At 66.7% G+C, this 19879-nt stretch overlaps 1 protein-coding gene across 3 annotated transcripts; it reads right to left on the bottom strand.

Moving 5' to 3' along the window:
• Window positions 1-214: 214 nt before the first annotated feature.
• Window positions 215-18724, bottom strand: CELF3 (CUGBP Elav-like family member 3). Of its 3 annotated transcripts, XM_064176044.1 has the most exons (13): window positions 17918-18707; window positions 13588-13670; window positions 11278-11326; window positions 10402-10530; window positions 10068-10147; window positions 9433-9576; window positions 8671-8809; window positions 8157-8315; window positions 8003-8068; window positions 7125-7223; window positions 4776-4919; window positions 3155-3287; window positions 215-2546 (listed from the first exon to the last, which is right to left on the bottom strand). In XM_064176044.1, exons 1-12 carry the CDS (start codon window positions 18060-18062, stop codon window positions 3160-3162), a joined length of 1365 nt encoding a protein of 454 aa, XP_064032114.1. In that variant the 5' UTR covers window positions 18063-18707; the 3' UTR covers window positions 215-2546; window positions 3155-3159. The 3 variants fall into 3 exon arrangements, with proteins under 3 accessions (XP_064032114.1, XP_064032115.1, XP_064032116.1); XM_064176045.1 differs by lacking the exon at window positions 13588-13670 and having other exon boundaries at window positions 17918-18003; XM_064176046.1 differs by lacking the exons at window positions 215-2546; window positions 3155-3287 and having other exon boundaries at window positions 4807-4919; window positions 8671-8837; window positions 17918-18724.
• Window positions 18725-19879: the final 1155 nt, after the last annotated feature.

Genomic DNA, 19879 nt, shown 5'->3' with positions numbered 1-19879 from the left:
ACAGGGGGTTGGCACCATCCAGGCTGTGCCTATCCCTTGCCCATGATGCCCCTCACCACAGGGGGTTGGCACCATCCATCTATGCCCATCATGCTCCTGACCACAGGGTTGGCACCATCCAGGCTGTGCCCAACCCTTGCCCATGGTGCCCTCATCCCCAGTGCCCTGCTGGGCTCTGCCTTTTGTGCTCGCTTTGGGCTTGATCTCTTTGGGGTTTTTTTTGTGTTTTTTTGACCTTATTTTATTGAGAGGAAAAAAAACAAAAAACAAAACAAAACAAAAACCAAAAAAAGGAGGAAAAAACCCAAAAAAAGCCAAAAAAGCCAAACCCAAACCCAAAGAAAGTCTCCAAAAAGCCCCAAACTGCCCCAGACTGAACTGCAATAAATTAGCAAATAAATAAGTGGGCGACCCCTGGGGGTCTGCCTCTGTGCCCCCCCCACACGCTAAGGTCTCCCTGCCCCCTCCCTGCCCCCTCCACTCCCACCCCATTAAACCTGCAGGTATCAAACCCTCCCCCCCCCCCCCCCCGCAAAACGGGGAGCAAAGAAAGAGGGGACCCCCCCCCCCGCCCCCCAACCTCCTTATTTACAGCGGGGAGCAGTGGTGTAAACATGGGGCTGGAGGAGAGGGGAGGGGGCACCGGGGGGGGGGCAGGGGGGGCTGGAGTGGGGGGCACTGGGCCTGTTCAGAGGGGTCTGGGGGGGGTCTAAGGGGCACAGTGCCCATTACAGGGTGCTGGGGGGCAAGGGCCCAGTGGGGGGAGTGGGAGGGCACAGTCCCAGTTTGGGGGTGGCTGTGGGGCTGGATGGCACCAGACTGGGCACTGTTTTGGCTGGTGGGTGCCTGGCACACCCCGGGTTTGGCAGCTGTGGGTCTGTCCCCATGCCCATCCCTGTGTCCATCCTGGCAGCTCCTGGTGCCAGCTGTGCCCAGCTCCCATTTTTGGCTGGTTGGTGCCCAGTGGATCTTGGTCTTGGCCACTCTCTGTCCATCTGGCACCCACTGTCGCCTTGGCCAGGGCATCCCAGTGCCAGGGCATCCCAGTATTGAGGCATCCTGGTGCTGGAGCATCCTGGAGCCAGAAGATGCCAAGATTGGAGCATCCCAGTCCTGGGGCATCCCAGTGTCAGAGCGTCCTGGTGCCAGAGCAGCCTGGCATTGGCGTATCCTGGTTCCAGAGCATCCCAGTCCTGGGACATGCCAGTTTGGGGCACCCTGGAGCCAGCAGATGCCAGTGCTGCAGTAGCCTGGTTCTGGGACATGCCAGTGCTGGAGCATTCCAATATGGGAGCATCCCAGTGCCAAAGGGTTCTGTAGCCAGCAGATGCCACTCTTGAAGTATCCTAGTGCCAAACGTGCCAGAGCAGCTGGCACCAGCGCATCCCGCTGTGGGAGTGTCCTGCTGCTGGAACATGCCAGGATTGAAGCATCCCAGCGCTGGAGCATCCTGGAGCCAGTCTGGAGCATCCCAGTGCCAGAACAACCCAGTCCCAGGGCATCCTGCTGCTGGAACAGCCCAGTGCCAGAGCAGCTGGCACCAGAGCACCCCAGTGCAGGAGCAGCTGGCACCAGAGCATCCCAGTCCCGGAGCAGCTGACACCAGAGCATCCCAGTGCCAGAGCAGCTGGCACCAGAGCAGCTGGCACCAGAGCATCCCAGTGCCAGAGCAGCTGGCACCAGAGCAGCTGGCACCAGAGCATCCCAGTGCCAGAGCAGCTGGCACCAGAGCATCCCTGTCCCGGCGCATCCCAGTTCCAGCTCCTCCCAGTGCTGGAGCATCCCCATGCGGGAGCTGCCGGGGGTTGGCTGATGCCAGTCCCGGCGCATCCCAGTGCCAGCTCCTCCCACTCTGTGCCCATCCCGGTGCTGGAGCAGTCCAATTCCAGCCTCTCCGGGGGCGGGGGGGGGAGGTCGGTCCCGGTGCCGGTCCCGGTGGGTGAGGGGTGGTGAGGGCTGGGGGCACACTGGGGCAGGGCGGGAGGGCGAAGCGGGGTGGCAGTGTGAGTGTGTGTGGGGGTCCCGCTGCGCCCTGGTGCGGCCACCCAGGGGGGGCTGTGGGGGACAGGGATGGGGACCCCCCCCCCCCAAACCACAGGTGATGGGAGGACCCCCCCACCCCCCCCCGCCATGTGTCTGTGCCCCCCCCCCGGCTTGGAGCTGGTTTTGGTCCTGTTTGGTGAGAATAAAGCTCCAGGGGAGGAGGGGCAGGGGTCCTGGAGGGAGTTTGGGGGGGGGGGGGGGGGAGGGGGTAACTGTGCCCCCCCAGGGCAGATCGGACCCGGACGCTGGGGGGAGTGGGGTGGGGAAGTGCTGGCACCCAGTGCCCACTCAGCCCTGTGTGGGCTGGGATGGACTGGGAGGGGTCCAGGTCAGCCCTGGGGGGGGGTGGAGTCCATCCTTCCTGAGCATGTGGGGGGGCTGTGTGTGTGTCCCCCAGCCCCCTGCTGCGGGCAGCGCTGGGGGGAGGGGAGGAGGGGGCTGCTCTGTAAGGTGGGAGGCACCCATGGGGGGCACCCATGGGTGCTGCTCCAGAGCCTCTGGACCTGATGGAGGGGAGAGAAATGAGGATAAATTGATGGGGAGAGGGAAGGGAGAACTGGAAGGGGAGGGAGTGGGGAGAGGGAATGGGGGGAGGGGGGGGGGGAGTGGAAAACAACGGGGGGGGAAGGGAGGGAATGGGAGGGGAAGTGGAGGGGAACGAGGGGGATGGGGGAAGTGGAGGGGGATGGAGGCAAGTGAGAGGCAAAGGGGGAAGGAAGGGAGGAAAAGGAGGAGAAATGGGGAGAGGATGCAGGAAAAGGAGAGGGAAGTGGGAGGGAAATGGGGGGGAGGAGGTGAGGGAAATTGGGAGAGATGGGGGAAGGGAGGAAATGAGAGGGGAAATGGGAAGGAGGGAAAGGGGGGGACGGGGGGGGGGAGAGAGGGGAGAAATGTTTGGGAAAGAGGAGGGTCAAGGGGCAGGAAATGGGGGGGGGGGGGAGGTGTGAGGGAAATGGGAGGGAAAGGGGGAAATGGTGGAGGGGGAGGGGAGGAAGTGGGGAGGGAATGGGGGAAATGGAAGAGTGTGGAAAGAGGGTGGGGGGAAGGGAGGGAGGAAGGAGAGTGGAGGTGGATGGGGGGGAGGGGCGGGGGGTCCCCGCGGGGCTCTCACCAGGCTCAGTAGGGTCTGTTGGCATCTTTGGGCCTCTTGAGCTGCACCTTGAGCCTCTTCATGCCGATCTGGAAGCCGTTCATGGCCTGGATGGCAGCCTGGGCACTGGCTGGGTTGTCAAAGCTCACGAAGCCTTGGGGCACAGCAAGGGGCATCAGGGGCACGGGGCAGGAGGGGCACGGGGGCAGCAGGGGCACGGGGGCAGGAGGGGGCATGGGGGCAGCAGGGGCACGGGGGCAGGAGGGGGCATAGGGGCAGCAGGGGCACGGGGGCAGAAGGGGGCATGGGGGCAGGAGGAGGCATGGGGACAGGAGGGGCATGGGGGCAGGAGGGGGCATGGGGGCAGGAGGAGGCATGGGGGCAGCAGGGGCACGGGGGCAGGAGGGGGCATGGGAACAGGAGGGGCATGGGGACAGGAGGGGCATGGGGGCAGCAGGGGCATGGGGACAGGAGGGGCATGGGGGCAGGAGGGGGCATGGGGGCAGGAGGGGCATGGGGACAGGGATTGCCACAACCCCTGGGCAGAGCTGCCATGGAGCAAGGTTGGCACACAACACTTGGCCTAGGTGGCTTTTTGCCCTGGCATGGTGCCCTTGGCTCTGGTGTTCCTGCCCATGATGTGCCCAGCCCCATGCTGTGGTGTGCTCAAAGACTTCCTGGTGCCGCTGACCAGGAGTCCCTCATGCTGTGGTGGCATTGACCATCACACCCTGACTGTGAGGTGCCCTCACCCTTTCACCATGGTGCCCTCTCTCTCTACCTGTGGTACCCTCACCCTCTGTCCATGGTGCCCTCACTCTGTCCGTGGTGCCCTCACTCTGTCCATGGTACCTTCACCCTCTGCCCGTGGTGCCCTCACTCTCTCACCATGATTCTCTCACTCTATCTGTGGTACTCTCACCCTGTACCCATGCTGCCCTCTCTCTCTATCTGTGGTGCCCTCCCCCTCTGCCCATGGTGCCCTCCCCCTCTACTCGTGGTGGCCTCACCTTCTACCCATGGTGCCCTCACTCCCTGCTCATGGTGCCCTCACCCCCTGCCCGTGGTGCCCTCACCCTCTACTTGTGGTGCCTTCGCCTTCTACCCATGGTGCTCTCACTCCCTGCTCATGGTGCCCTCACCCCCTGCCCGTGGTGCCCTCACCCTCTGCCCATGGTGCCCTCACCCCCTGCCCGTGGTGCCCTCACCCTCTGCTCATGGTGCCCTCACCCTCTGCCTATGGTGCCCTCACCCCCTGCCCGTGGTGCCCTCACCCTCTGCCCATGGTGCTCTCACCCCCTGCCCGTGGTGCCCTCACCCTCTGCCCGTGGCACCCTCACCCTCTGCTCATGGTGCCCTCACCCCCTGCCCGTGGTGCCCTCACCCTCTGCCCATGGTGCCCTCACCCTCTGCTCATGGTGCCCTCACCCTCTGCCCATGGTGCCCTCGCCCTCTGCCCATGGTGCCCTCACCCTCTGCCTGTGGTGCCTCACCCTCTGCCCGTGCTGCCCTCACCCTCTACTCGTGGTGCCCTCACCCTCTGCTCATGGTGCCTTCACCTTCTACCCATGGTGCCCTCCCCCCCTGCCCGCGGTGCCCTCCGCTCTGCCAGGCCAGCCGTGCCCTGCCCGCGGTGCCCTACCGAAGCACTTGCTCTGGTTGGTGGCTCTGTCCACGAAGACCTTGGCGGAGATGACGTTGCCGAAGGGCAGGAACATCTGCAGGATCTCGCTGTCGGCGAACTCCTGGGGCAGGTGGTAGATGAAGATGTTACAGCCCTCGGGGCCTGCGGAGGGAGCGGCGTCAGCGGGCACGGCCGGGGGCACGCCTGGCACACAGCCCCTGCCCTGCCCAGGCACCTGCGGCACCACCAAACCCAGCCATGGGCACCTCAGACTCTGTCCATGGGCACCACCAAACCCAGCCATGGGCACCTCAAACTCTGCAAACCCATGGGCACCTCCAAATCCCAGCCATGGGCACCTGCAAACCCATGGGCACCTCCAAACTGTACCCATGGGCACCTCCAAACTCTGCCCATGGGCACCTCCAAATCCCAGCCATGGGCACTTCCAAACCCATGGGCACCTCCAAACTCTGCCCATGGTAACCTCCAAATCCCAGCCATGGGCACCTGCAAACCCATGGGCACCTCCAAACTGTACCCATGGGCACCTCCAAATCCCAGCCATGGGCACCTCCAAACCCATTGGCACCTCCAAACTCTACCCATGGGCACCTCCAAATCCCAGCTATGGGCACTTCCAAACCCATGGGCACCTCCAAACTGTACCCATGGGCACCTCCAAATCCCAGCCATGGGCTCCTCCAAACCCATAGGCACCTCCAAACTGTATCCATGGGCACCTCAAACTCTGCCCATGGGCACCTCCAAATCCAGCCATGGGCACCTGCAAACCCACGGGCACCTCAAACTCTGTCCATGGGCACCTCCAAATTCCAGCCATGGCACCTCCAAACCCATGGGCATCTCCAAACTGTACCCATGGGCACCTCCAAATCCCAGCCATGGGCACCTCCAAACCCATGGGCACCTCCAAACTCTGCCCATGGGCACCTCCAAATCCCAGCCATGGCACCTCCAAACCCATGGGCACCTCCAAACTCTACCCCTGGAGCCTCTGAACTCTGCCCATGGAGGTTCCAAACTCTGCCCATGGCACCCTCAAACTCTGCCCATGGCACCCCCAAACTCTACCCCTGGAGCCTCCAAGCTCTACCCCTGGTGAACCCAAATCCCATCCATGAGACCCATGCCCATGGGCACCTCCAGCCCATGCCCATGAGACCCCAACCTCTACCCATGGAGGCTCCAAACTCTACCCCTGGGCACCTCCAGCCCATGCCCATGGGCACCTCTGAACCCTCCCTTGGAGGCTCTGAGCTCTGCCCATGGGACCCCAGACCCATGGGGACCTCCAAGCTCCACCCAGGGACCCTCCCAGCTCTGTCCATGGGCACCTCCGAACTGGGGGCCTGGAGGTGTCCCCTGGGATTTGGGGGGGCAGAGGGGGAGGGGGTCACAGGGGGGTGTGTGAGGGGGAGGGAGAGTGCGGGGGGGAGGGGTGGCAGGGGTGTGAGGGGGGTCCCGGGGGGGGAGGGGTGGCAGGAGTGTGAGGGGGGTCCCTGGGGGTTAGGGGTGGCAGGGGTGTGAGGGGGGTCCCGGGGGGGGAAGGGTGGCAGGGGTGTGAGGGGGGGTCGCAGGGGGGGGAGGGGTGGCAGGGGTGTGAGGGGGGTCCCGGGGGGTTAGGGGTGGCAGGGGTGTGAGGGGGGTCCCGGGGGGGGAAGGGTGGCAGGGGTGTGAGGGGGGGTCGCAGGGGGGGGAGGGGTGGCAGGGGTGTGAGGGGGGTCCCGGGGGGGGGGAGGGGTGGCAGGAGTGTGAGGGGGGTCCCGGGGGGGGGAGGGGTGGCAGGGGTGTGAGGGGGGTCCCGGGGGGGGAAGGGTGGCAGGAGTGTGAGGGGGGTCCCGGGGGGTTAGGGGTGGCAGGGGTGTGAGGGGGGGGCCCGGGGGGGGAGGGGTGGCAGGGGTGTGAGGGGGGTCCCGGGGGGGGAGGGGTGACAGGGGTGTGAGGGGGGGTCGCGGGGGGGGAGGGGTGGCAGGGGTGTGAGGGGGGTCCCGGGGGGGGAAGGGTGGCAGGAGTGTGAGGGGGGTCCCGGGGGGTTAGGGGTGGCAGGGGTGTGAGGGGGGGGCCCGGGGGGGGAGGGGTGGCAGGGGTGTGAGGGGGGTCCCGGGGGGGGAGGGGTGACAGGGGTGTGAGGGGGGGTCGCGGGGGGGGAGGGGTGGCAGGGGTGTGAGGGGGGGTCCCGGGGGGGGAAGGGTGGCAGGGGTGTGAGGGAGGGTCCCGGGGGGTTAGGGGTGGCAGGGGTGTGAAGGGGGGTCCCGGGGGGGGAAGGGTGGCAGGAGTGTGAGGGGGGTCCCGGGGGGTTAGGGGTGGCAGGGGTGTGAGGGGGGGTCTCGGGGGGGCTCTCACCTTCCCGCTGCTGCTGCTGGGGAGGGGGCGGGGGGGCGAGCAGGGGCCCCGGGGGGGCGAAGGCTGGGCTCACCAGCCCGTAGGCTGCCGGGTACGCGGCTGGGGAGGGGGGCACGGGGTCAGCCTGGCACCGGGGTGGGCACAGGCCCCCTCCTGACCTCAGTCGTTGCCCCCCCAGTGCCATACAGTGCCCCTTCAGTGCCCTTTAATGCCCCGCCCCGTACCCACCAGTCCCTTTCTGTGCCACTCCGGTGCCTCCCAGTACCTACAGTGCCAACCAGTTGCCCTCCCAGTGCCATGCAATGCCCCCACCCAGCTGCCCCTCAGTGACTCCCAGTGCCCTCTGTGCCCACCAGTGCTCCCCCAGTATGCACCAGTGCCCTTCAGTGCCCCTCCAGTGCCTCCCCATACCCACAAGGATCATGCAGTGCCCACCAGCTGCCCTCCCAGTGCCATGCAGTGCAGACACTACCGGTGCTATGCAGTGCCCCTCCAGTGCCCTTTAATGCCCCTCCAGTTCCCACCAGTCCCTTTCCATGCCCGTCCAGTGCCTCCCAGTACCCACAATGCCATGCAGTACCAACCAGTCGCCCTGCTGGTGCCATGCAGTTCCCCCCAGCCTCTCCTTAGTGCTTCCTAGTGCCCCCCCAGTGCCCCCCAGTGCCCTCCCAGTATCCACCAATGCCTTTCAATGCTCCTCAGTGCCCTCCCACTATCCACCAGTGCCCTTCAATGCCCTTCCAGTGCCCTCCCAGCACCTACCAGTGCCCTCCCAGCACCCACCAATGCCCCTTCAATGCCTCCCAGCACCCCCCCAGTGCCCTCCCAGCATCCTTCAATGCCCCTTCAATGCCCCCCAGCGCCCCCCCAGTGCCCACCTGTGTAGTGCTGCATGCCAGCATAGGCTTGCTGCAGGGGGTCTGCAGGGGCAGCAGGGCTCTGGGCTGGGGGCAGAGGTGAGGTTAGAGGATGCCAGGGGGCATCAAGGCGTGGGGGGAGGGCACAGGATGCAGGAGGGGCATTGGGAGGCACCTGGGAAGGGGGGCACGGGCGGGACCCCCCCCGTGTAGACGGTGTCGGGGGCAGGGGGGCCTGCGGCCTGCGCTGGCACCGGGCTGTAGCCGTTGACACTCAAGGGGGCAGCCATGGTGGGCACAGGGGTGGCAGCCATGGCAGGTGGTGTGCTGGTTCCTGAAGGGGACAACCGGAGGTGGTGGCACCTCCTCAGCAGCTGGCACCACCCCTGGGTGTCCCCTGCCCACTTGTCACCACCCAACAGCATCACAGCCCCCAGACGAGGTGGTGCCACCTTGCCCTGGCACCAGATGATGCAGGGGGCTTGAAGTGGCAGTGCCACCTCTGTGGCTTTGGCTGTGGGGTCAGCTCCCCGTGGCACTGCCCCAGCAGTGGTGCCACCATCCCTGGTGTCACCTTATCTCCATTCCTGGTGCCACCATATCCCCACCCCTGGTGCCACCACATCCCTGACACCCACCCCTGCTCCATTCCCGAGTGCCCTCATGTCCCCATGCCAGGTGCCACCTACCTGAGGAGGGGGGCAGGGGGGTGGCAATGAGGCCATTGGGGTTGACGGTGCCCATGTGCTGCATCTGGACTGCCATGGTGGCCATGGGGCTGAGGTAGGCCGAGTGGGCAGCCACCAGGGCTGCCTGCTGCTGCATCAGCTGTGGGGACAGCGCCTGGCACCGGGCACTGGGCACCAGCAGCCCTTCCCATGGCTAGAGCCTCTTGGCGCCCATTGTGCCCACTCTGCTGCACCCAGGCTGGAGCCCCTCAGTGCCACCAGTGCCCACCCTGCTGCACCCAGGCTGGAGCCCCTCAGTGCCACCAGTGCCCACCCTGCTGCACCCAGGCTGGAGCCTCTCAGTGCCACCAGTGCCCACCCTGCTGCACCCAGGCTGGAGCCCCTCAGTGCCACCAGTGCCCACCCTACTGCACCCAGGCTGGAGCCTCTCAGTGCCACCAGTGCCCACCCTGCTGCACCCAGGCTGGAGCTCCTCAGTGCCACTGGTGCCCTCCCTTGGCACCTGTGGTGCCCACACTACCACCTGCATCTAAGCACCGAACTGGCAAGTAAGGGGCTGAAGATGCTGTGCCCAGACTGGAGCCCCCCAGTGCCCACCCTGCTGCACCCAGGCTTGAGCCCTTCAGTGTCTCCAGTGCCCACCTGACTGTGTCCAGGCTGCAGGCCGCTGGTGCCCACCCACCGCACCCAGGCTGGAGTCCCTCGGTGCCCGCAGCGCCCACCCCCCCCCGCCCCATGCCCGTGCCCGCGGTGCCCGCGTACCGCCTGCGTGTAGGCGCTGTAGGCGCCGAACTGGAGCGCGATGGGGCTGAACATGCCCAGCTGGGTGGCGACCTGCTGCATGCGCCGCAGCCCTCGCTCCTTCTCCGTGTCCGCGAACTTCACCACCAGGCTGGAGGAGGCTCCCTGCGGGGCACGGCCAGCTGGCACCGGGGGGGCACGGGGCAGGGGAGGGGGCGGGGGCGGAGGTGGGGACAGGAGAGGTGGTTGGGATGGGGGCGGAGAGGGTTGGCATGAGGGCGGAGAGGGTTGGCATGGGGGCAAAGAGGGCTGGCATGGGGGTGGAGAGGGTTGGCATGGGGGCGAAGAGGGTTGGCATGGGGGTGGAGAGGGTTGGCATGGGGGCGGAGAGGGTTGGCATGGGGGTGGAGAGGGTTGGCATGGGGGCGAAGAGGGTTGGCATGGGGGTGGTAGTGAGGATGACGTTAGGGACGGTGGGGAGGAGGTGCTGGTGGTGAAGGTGAGGCTGATGGTGCAGGCGCTGAAGCGCTGCTGCAGGGGGTGCCAGCGGGGGTGACTGGGAGCATGGTGCGGGTGAGGACGGAGAGCAGCCGGCGCGGGCGGTGCCAGGGAGGGCAGCGGCCAGGAGGCTGCTGCCAGTGCCCGCGGGCGCTCACCGGCAGTGTGCGGCTCCCGTGGAGGGCAGCGATGGCAGCCTGGGCCTCGGCGTGGCTCTGGAACTTGACGAAGGCACAGCCTGGGGACAGGCATGGGCAGGGTGGGGACAGGAGGAGACCCTCCCGTGCTGACCACGACCCCACCCCACCCTCCTCCACCCGCAGCCCCCTGACCCCCTCCCTCCCCTCCCCCCCCCCAGCCCACACTGGGTCCTCCTTGAACCTTCTCCAGCCTCGTCCCAGGCTTCTCTCAGCCCCATCCAGCTGCAGCCCTCAGCTGCCACCCTCACAGCACTCAGTCCCGAGACCCCCAGCCCCCCCGGGCCGCCCCCACCTTTGCTGGTGCCGTCAGGGCCCCGCAGCACTGTGCACTCGTCGATGGTGCCGAAGGGCTCGAACATCTTCCGTACATCTTCGTCCGCCTGCTGCTTGCTCAGCATCCCCACGAACAGCTTGCGGTCCTCTGGGGCACACGGGGACGCTGCCATGGGGACACCCCCGCGGCCCCCCCGGCCCCCCGGGCGGGAGCCGACCCCCAGCCCAGGGACACTGGCGTGGGATGGGAAGCAGGGACATGGGGACACTGCGATAGGAGCCCGGGGTGGGGACACTGTGGTGGGAGCCCGGGGTGGGGACACTGCGATGGGAGCCCGGGGTGGGGACACTGCGATGGGAGCCCGGGGTGGGGACACTGCGATGGGAGCCCGGGGTGGGGACACTGTGGTGGGATGGGAACAAGGGACATCATGACGGGCTGGAAGCCACCAGGATGGGGACATGGGGACACTGTAGTAGGATAGGAGCCAGGATGGGGAGACCAGCATGGGCTGGGAGCTACCAGGATGGGGACATGGGGACACCACGGTGGGCTGGGAGTCACCAGGATGCAGAGACCAACACGGGCTGGAAGCCACTGTGATGGGATAGAAGCTACCGAGATGGGGACATGGGGACACTGCGTTGGGCTGGAGCCCAGAGAGGGGACATGGGGACACTGCGTTGGGCTGGGACCCTCTCAGTGGGACACCAGGGTGAGATGGAGCCCCTCAGAGCTGGGGGCACCTCGAGGGGCTTGGGGCTCATGCTGCGACCCCAGCCCCTGTGATATGAGGCCGGGGCCAGGTGGGGGTACCCTGGGGACACTCCACCCTTGGGTCAGCCCCGGGGTGGCGCTGGGGGACAGCTGGGGGACAGCTTTGGGTGCTGCTACCTCCTCGGCTCTCACTGTCCGCCGGCTTCACCTGGATGGGTCGATTCATCTGCGGGGGGGAGGAGACAGAAAGGAGGGAGGGGGTCACGGGGACACAGCCCCCGCCCTCCCAACCTCCTCCCCCCCCCGCTCCCACCCCGCCAAAGATGCTCCTGGTCCCCATGGCAACCGCAGCCCCGAGGGGACCCCCGAGGATGCTCTTAATGAGGCATTCACCACCCCCCCAGAGCTAATTAAGAGGGGGGGGGGGGAACCCAGCCCTGCCTCCCCCCATCCCATTAACCCCCAGAGAGTAATGGGGTGGGGTGGGCTGGGAAGGGCGCAGATGCCCCCCCGTAACCATGGCAACGGCAGAGGATGCTCCATGGCAACCGCCTCCTCAGCCCCAATTTACCGGCCCCGTTGCTAAGCAACGCTGCTGACGTCATCAGCGCTCGCGATAAACAATGACGGGGATGGGGGGGCAAGGGGGAAGGGATGGAAATTTTGGGGGAGGGAGAAGATGATTTGGGGAGGGGCAGAAAAAAAAGAGGGACCCCCCCCCACCTCCCTCCTCTACTCCTAGGTCTGAGGTGACCCAGCCCCCCCCCCCATCAGCCTCTCCCCCACCCCCTCCTTTCAAGGTGGGTCGGGAGGGGGAGTGTGAAAATTTTGGGGGGGGGCTTTGATTTGAGAAGGGGCAGGAAAAAGGAGGGACCCCCCCAGGGTCCTCTCTTCCACTGTTCCAGGCCTGAGGCGATGCAGCCCTCCCCCACTCCCCCTCCTGTGGTTCCCCTCCCCCTTTCCTTCCAAGAGGGGGGCAGGGGGGGACGAGGGGAGGGGGGGTGAAAATCTGGGGGGGGAGCCTGAGATTTGGGAAGACGAAGGAGAAAAGAGAGATTTGCCCCCCCCCCATCACTACTCTGATGCCTAAAGTGGTCCAGCCCTGACCCCCCCCCTTCCCTGTCCCCCCTTCCCTTCCTTTTGGGGGGGTGAAAAGTGGGGGGGGACAGAGGCGAATATTTGGGAAGGAGAACAGAGGGGGGACACCCCCACGGCCCCCCCCGAGGCTCTTCCTAGGTGCTTCCCCCTGGGGTGAGGCTGGGCCAAGGTGAAGGGGGGGGGAGGTGAAAACTGGGGGGGGGGGAGGGAGAGAAGAGGGAGACGCCTCCCCCCCCAGGTCTGCCATTGCCAGGCCCTTCCCCCAACTCGCTCGGGGGGGGGGAGTGTAATTTTAATGAGGGGGGGCGCTAGGAGGGTGGGGTGGGACAGGAGGGGGCGATTCAGCCCCAGGTGACCCCAGGCGCTTCCTTTCCCCGGTGGAAAGCGAAGGTGCCCCCCCCGCCCCCCCCTGCGCCCCCCCCCCCATCCAAGCTCCCCAGCCATCAGCCCCAGATGGTGCTGGAAACGTCCCCCCCCCGGGGCAGTCACTAATCCCCCCCTAATCCCCCCCGCGGGCCTGGGATCAGCCCCGGCCGCTGCCTGGGGTGTGCATAGGGAGGGGTCACGAGGGGAGGGCCGCTCAAACCCCCCCCCCAATTATCTCGGGACCCCTCCTTCCCCCCTCAGCATCACCCCAGGCTGTGCCACCCCCTCCCCAGGCCTGGTTTAGGGATGGGGAAAAGCTGGGTCAGATGCGGGGGTGGGGTCGCCTATAATCCTCCCCCCCCCTTGCCTCCAGTGTTTGCCCCCCCCCAGCAAATCTCCCCCCGGGATAATCCCGGGATAATCCCGGCGAAGTCAAATCCCCCCCAGCCACGGCGGGAAGGGGCTGGGGGGGCCGGGGGGGTTCGGCGGGACAAGCTCAGCCCCGGGAGGTGGGGGGAGGGGGCTCAGTAACACTCTTCCCCCCCACACCCATCTAAAACTCCCCCGCACTCAATCCCACCAAACCCAAGGACGAGGGAGGTGGGGGTGGGAATCTGGCTCCTGGGCCCCCCCCACCCCCGAACACCCCAGTTGCGGGGGGGGACACACAGACTCCGGCCCCCCCCCCTTCATTTCCCATGCTCCCCCCCCCCCAGCCTGGGCTTTGTTTGCCGCCCGATGCTGGCAACACTTCGTTAGTGCCCCCCCCCCCCCAAATCAGTGCCCGAGGAGCTGAACCGTCCCCCTCCCAGGCACATACTAATAGAGTGCCCCCCCCCAATAAATCCAACGCCCCCCCCCCCCCAGATGCGGGGTCCTGGATCCGACCAAACCTTGGGGGTACCCGGGGGGGGTGAGGTTGGGAATGTCAGCGTCGGAGGGGTTCTGGTGGGGGCGGGGGGAGAACGACCTGAGTCTGGGGGCGTCCCTGGGGGGGATGTCCCCTGCCCCCCCCACACTCACCCCCGGGAGGGTTTTCTGCTCGTGCAGGGCACTCTGCGCCTTCAGGGCCGACTCCCGGGCGCAGTAGGTCAGGAAAGCACATCCTGGGCGGGGGGGCAAAGGGCGTTTGGAGGGGTGGGGAGGATGCGGGGACCCCCCCAAAGCCCCCTACCCCCCCCACCCAACAGATTCAGTCTCTGAGGGACCCCCCTCAGCTCGGCGGGGGGGGGAGGAAGAGAGTCAGTGCCCCCCCTCATCGTACCCCCCCATCCTAGGGGCACACCCCCACACCCCCAGCCCCAGCCTGTACTGGTGCCCAGCACCCAGCCCAGGGCACAACTGGCGCTGGAGTGGGGCAGCAAGGGATGGTGGCAGGTATTTGGGAGTGGGGGGCCAAGCATTTTGGGGTTCCCCAAACATTACAACGGTTCCCCCCCGGGTGTCACACCCCTCCCCCCCCCCAGGTCACACCCAGCACTGCAAACCCACATCGCCCCCACACACACCCACCTTGCGTGGCACAGCCACTGAGAACCCTCACACACACCACTGCTGGGCATCACCCACGTGGCACCCCCAAAACACCCGCAGCAGCCCCCCCGCATCCCCACAACCACCTCAGCACCCCCAAAACACCCGCAGCAGCCCCCCCGCATCCCCACAACCACCTCAGCACCCCCAAAACACCCGCAGCAGCCCCCCCGCATCCCCACAACCACCTCAGCACCCCCAAAACACCCGCAGCAGCCCCCCCCGCATCCCCACAACCACCTCAGCACCCCCAAAACACCCGCAGCAGCCCCCCCCGCATCCCCACAACCACCTCAGCACCCCCAAAACACCCGCAGCAGCCCCCCCAAGACCCCACACCCCCATAACACCTTCAGCACCACAATACCCACTCAGCACCCCGAAAACAACCCACAGCACCCCCAAAACATACCCACAACACCCCCACACACACCACCCTCAGCACACCCAAAACAACCCCGAGCCTCACAAGAACCCCCCCTAAGCCCCTCCACAACACCCTCAGCACCCCCAAACCTCACAACAAGACCCCCCCAGCACCCCTAGGCACACAACCCCTGCCGTGGGAGTGGGGCTGTGATGGGGGGGGGTATATGAGGCTCTATATGGGGCGTCTGTTGGGCAGCTTATGGGGTGCCTATGGGGTGTAGATGGTACCCTCTATGGGGTGTCTATGGGGCTGGTTTTGGGGTGCTATGGGGTATAGATGGTAGCCTCTATGGGGTGTCTATGGGGCTGGTTTTGGGGTGCCTATGGGGTATAGATGGTAGCCTCTATGGGGTGTCTATGGGACTGGTTTTGGGGTGCCTATGGGGTGTAGATGGTAGCCTCTATGGGGTGTCTATGGGGCTCGTTTTGGGGTGCTATGGGGCATAGATGGTACCCTCTATGGGGTGTCTATGGGACTGGTTTTGGGGTGCCTATGGGGTGTAGATGGTACCCTCTATGGGGTGTCTATGGGACTGGTTTTGGGGTGCCTATGGGGTGTAGATGGTAGCCTCTATGTGGTGTCTATGGGGTACTGTGGGGTATAGAGGGGACCCTACATGGGGTGCCTATGGGGCTCTGTATAGGCTGTGTAGGGAGCACCATATGGGGTGTCCATGAGGATGGTTCTGGGGTGTCTATGGGGCTCTATATGGGCTCTGTACAGGCTGTGGATGGGACAGGATGTGGGGTGCCTGTAGGCTCTCCAAGGAGGTGTCTATGGGGGTCTCCATGGGGTGTCCGTGGGGTGTCCACGGAGTGCCTGCAGAGCTCTCCGTGGGGTCTCCATGGGGTCTCTATGAGGCTCTCCATGGGGTCTCTATGGGGGTGCCCATGGGGTGCCTGTGGGGCTCCGTGCAGAGCTGTTCCCAGTGCTCTTCCCGCGGCCATTCCCATCCCCACTGCCATCCCCACTGCCATCCCCACTGCCATCCCCAGTGCCTTGCCCAGTGCCATCCTCTCCCCCGGGAGCTGTTTCCAGCACCGCGGGACCGTTCCAGCGCCATTCCCGGTGCCGGGAGGCACTCCCGGTGCCATTCCCGTTACGGGGGAGGCCATTCCGGCGCCATTCCCGGTGCCGGGAGGCACTCCCGGTGCCATTCCCGTTACGGGGGAGGCCATTCCGGCGCCATTCCCGGTGCCGGGGGCCATTCCAACGCCTTTCCCACTGCTGTTCCCAGTGCCATTCCCACTCCTGCTACGGGCGGAGGGGACATTCCAGAGCCATTCTCGGTACCGGGGAGCCATCTCCGTTGCCATTCCCGGGGCCATTCCATCCACCAGCGGCCATTCCCAACGCCATTCCTGGCCTCGGGGGCTGCTGCCAGCGCCACTGCCGGTATCGGAGGGACTATTCCAGGGCCATTCCCATTTCCAGGGGCTATTCCCAGCCCCGAGGGCTATCGCTGGAGCCATTCCTGGCCCAGCTGGGGCCATTTCAGTGCCATTCCCGGTACCGGAGGGACTACTGCCGGTACCGGGGGAGCCATTTCCAACACCATTCCCAGTATTCCAGGGCCATTCCCGGTCCCGGGGGCAGCCACTGCAGCATGATTCCCGGCAGCAGGGTGGTGCTGGGGGGGGCCTATTCTCTGTCTCGCCGCTTCTGTGGCTCGTTCCCGGCTCCCGTTCGCGGTTCCCGGTGCCGTTCCCGTTGCCGGGGGGGGGGGGGGAGGGGGGGCATCCTCTGTGCCGTTCCCAGCGGCCCGGGGGTCTCTGTTCCCCGGCTGAGTCTCGGGGCTGTTATTTCTCCCATTCCCCTTCCCCGGTTCAGTGCCGGTTCTGGATTCCCGTTGGCGGTGACATTCCCGGCACCGGCTGAGGAGGGTGGGATCCATTCCCCGTACAATGGGGGAGGGCTCCTAGCCTCTGGGCCCCCACCGAGCCCCGGGGCCGTTATTTCTCCCATTGCCCATTCCTCATTCCCGGTGCCGGTACCGGGGGAACAGGACCCGTTCCTGGTACCGGGGGGATGGAAACCGTTCCCTGTGTCGTTCCCAGGACGGGGGGAGGGCAGGCTGGGAAGAGGGGGGGGTGGGGGTGCCTGTTCCCCGGCTCATCACCGGCCCCGGGGCTGCTCTTTCTCTCATTGCCAGCTGCCCATTGCCTGTTCCCGGTGCCGGTACCGAGGGTCAGAGAAAGGGTTCCCTGGATCACTCCCTACACCATTCTCTGTACCATTCCCAGTAAGGGGGGGGCCGGGGGAGGATGCCTATTCCCCGGGCCCACCGCTCAGCCTCGGGGCTGTTATTTCTCCCCCATCACCCATCGCTGGTTGGCGGTGCCGGCTGGCGGCTCCCGGTGCTGCTCCCGGTGTCGTTCCCGGTCCCGGGGAGGATGGGAACCATTCCCTATATCATTCTCTCTACCATTCCCAACGGGGGGGGGGGGGGGGGGGGCGGGGGAAGAAGGGACGGAGGGAAGGATGCCTATTCCCCGGTCCATCGCTGAGTCCCTCTCCTGGTGCCGTTCCCGGTGCCGTTCCCGGCACGGGGGGAGGATGGAAGCCTATTCCCTATACCATTCCTAGTAGGGGGGTGGGGGGAGGATGCCTATGCCCCGGGCCCATCGCCCAGCCTCGGGGCCGTTATTTCCCTCATCGCAGGCCGCCGATTGGCGGTTCCCTGTGCCGTTTGTGCCGGTCTCGGTACCGGGGAGGATGGAAAGGATTCTCTGTAGCATTTTCTGTGCCATTCCCAGCAGGGGGGCGGGCGGAGGATGCCTATGCCCCGGGCCCACCGCTGAGACCCGGCGGTTGTTATTATTTACCCACCGCTGGTTGGCGGCTACCGGTGCCGTTCCCGGTACCGGGGAGGGGATGGGGGGCGGGGATGGAAACCATTCCCAATAGGAAGGTGGGGGGGTGGCAGTAGGATGCCTGTTCCCCGGGCCCACCGCTGAGCCTCGGGAGCTGCTATTTCCCCCCCTCCCATCGCCCATCCATGGTTAGCGGTGCTGGCTGACTGTTCTCGGTGCCGTTCCCGGTATCGGCGGAGGGGATGGAAACCTATTCCCTGTACCATTCCCACTTCTGGGGGCGGGGGGAGGATGCCTATTCCCCGAGCCAACCGCTGAGCCCCGGGGGTCGTTATGTGCCCCATCGCCCATCGCTGGTTGGCGGTGCCGGTTGGCAGCTCCCGGTGTTGTTCCCGGTACCGAGGAGGGGATGGGGGGGGGGAGGTGTGCGTGTGGTGGAAACCATTCCCAGTGGAGGACGATGCCTCTTCCCCGGGCCCACCGCTGAGCCTCGGGGGGTGTTATTTCCGTGCCCTCCTCCCCCCGCCCCATATTCCCCACGGCCGGCCGGCGGCTGCCGGTGCCGGTGCCGGTGTACCTTTGTGCATGCCGGTGTACTTGTCCTTGATGACGGTGAGCTCGTAGATCTTGCCGAACTGCTCGAAGATAGGTTTGAGGTCCTTCTCCTCCAGGTGCCGCGGGATCTGCCCCACGAAGAGTTTGATGGCGTCGGGCTCCTTCATGGGGGCCGCCGGTTAATGGGGATGGGGAAGAACCGGGGCCCCGGGGCCGCTGCCGCCGCCCGTGACCACCGGGCCCGGGTTCGGAAACAAAACAAAACAATAATAATAACAACTCAAAAAAGGCCTCAGCGGCGGCGGAGCCCGAAAGGGTTGGGAGAGGAGAGAACTAAAGACATAAAAGGGTCTGGAAAATCTCCGCCCCGCTGCTGCCCGGTGGCCCCCAGCCCCCCCCGGTAGCGGCCCCGGCCGCGGTGCGCACACAAAGGGGACGGAGGCGGCCCCGGGGCTCGGCTTCGGCTCCGGGGACGGGGCGCGGTGGGGCGGGGGCAGCTCTGCCCGAGGGGGCGGCGCTCCCGGTACGTCCCCGCCGGTTTTCCGATCCGCTCTTCTTCTTCCCCCCCCTCTACGCCCCCCGACTCGTCAAATCCCAGTGGCTGCCGTCAGCGGTCGGCTCCGCCGGTACCGCCCGATCGCCGCCCCGCTGGAGCCCGGAGAGGGACGGGAGCGCCGGTACCGGGGGAGGAGGGAGAGCTCAGTGCCCGGCTCGGCCCATGGCCGCCGCCGCTGCGCTCCCCCGAGCCCCGCGTCCGCCGTGCCCCGGCCGCGGCTCCGCCCGGGCCGGGCACCGTTCGCCGCTTTTCTTCCCCGATCGGAGCCGCCCCGCCCAGCCCCGCCCGGTGCTGATGTCAGAGCGGCACCGGGTACCGGCAGAGAACCCCGGGAACCGAGACCGCGTCCCGGGAATGGGGTCGCCAACCGGGTATGGGCCCAGGGACCGAGACCGGTGACCGCTTATCGGTGCGGGCACAAGGGCCTGGGGACTAAAACGTCTACCGGGTACCGAGCACCGGGTTCCGGCAACAACCAACCGAGACCCAGGGCCCGAGATGGTGAGCAAAGCACCAGCTACCGGGCACCGGGACAGGCTCCCAGGCCCTTGATACCGACAACCAGGTACGGGGCACTGCGTAGGTACCGAGCCCTTTGCACCGAGACTGCGCACCGGCGAGACGCCTGCACCGAGCCCGCAAACCGAGCACCGGTTACCGAGCCACCGGCACCGCCAGCCGAGCCACCGGCACCGCCTATCCCCGCGGCTGGGGCTCACGGGAGGGGTCCGTGCGCCCGGGGGAGATGCCGGTGTCCGCCTGTCTGTCCCCTCGTGTCCCCGGGTGCCTCCCCCCCAGGCGCTGTCCCCGGTGCTGAGGCAGCAGCCGCGGCCACGCTGCGCACCGGCAACACCGGACCCGCCGCTGCCCCTTCCCACCCCCCACAGCCTCCGCCCGGGCCGTGTCACAAACATCCCCCCCGGTGTCGTCTGTGTCCCCCCCTCCCCTCCTCCGCCGTTACCACGGCGACCGGCGACCAAAATGGCGTCGCCGCAGCCGCCGCCGTGTCCCCAGGCGGTACCGCGGGCACCGTGAGGCCCCCCCGGGGGACACGGGACTCACCGCGCCCCTCCCCCGGGATTACAACCCCCGCCCCGGGGGTCGCAGGATGCCCCCCGTGGGGACACGGCCCCGGGGACACACAGAACCCTCCCGGGGGTACAATCCCCTCCCCCCGAGAACACAGACCCCACCCCCACCCCGTGGGGACACAGAGACCCCCATGAGGGGCACCGACACCCCTCAACGGGCACACAGAGACACTCCACGAGGGGGTACGACCCCCCCGTAGGGGCACACAGACCACCCCCCCTGGGGACATAGAGCTCCCCAATAGGGGGACATAGCCCCCCCACGAGGGGGACACAGACACACACAGTCGTCCCCCCCCCGGAGGGTACACCCCCCACGCCCCCGTGGGGGCTCGGA

The sequence above is a fragment of the Pogoniulus pusillus genome, chromosome 43 (genome assembly GCF_015220805.1).
Source record: "Pogoniulus pusillus isolate bPogPus1 chromosome 43, bPogPus1.pri, whole genome shotgun sequence".
NCBI classification, from domain to species: domain Eukaryota; kingdom Metazoa; phylum Chordata; class Aves; order Piciformes; family Lybiidae; genus Pogoniulus; species Pogoniulus pusillus.
The sequence above is the reverse complement of the archived record's forward strand: the minus strand, read 5'-3'. Positions and strand labels throughout refer to the sequence as shown.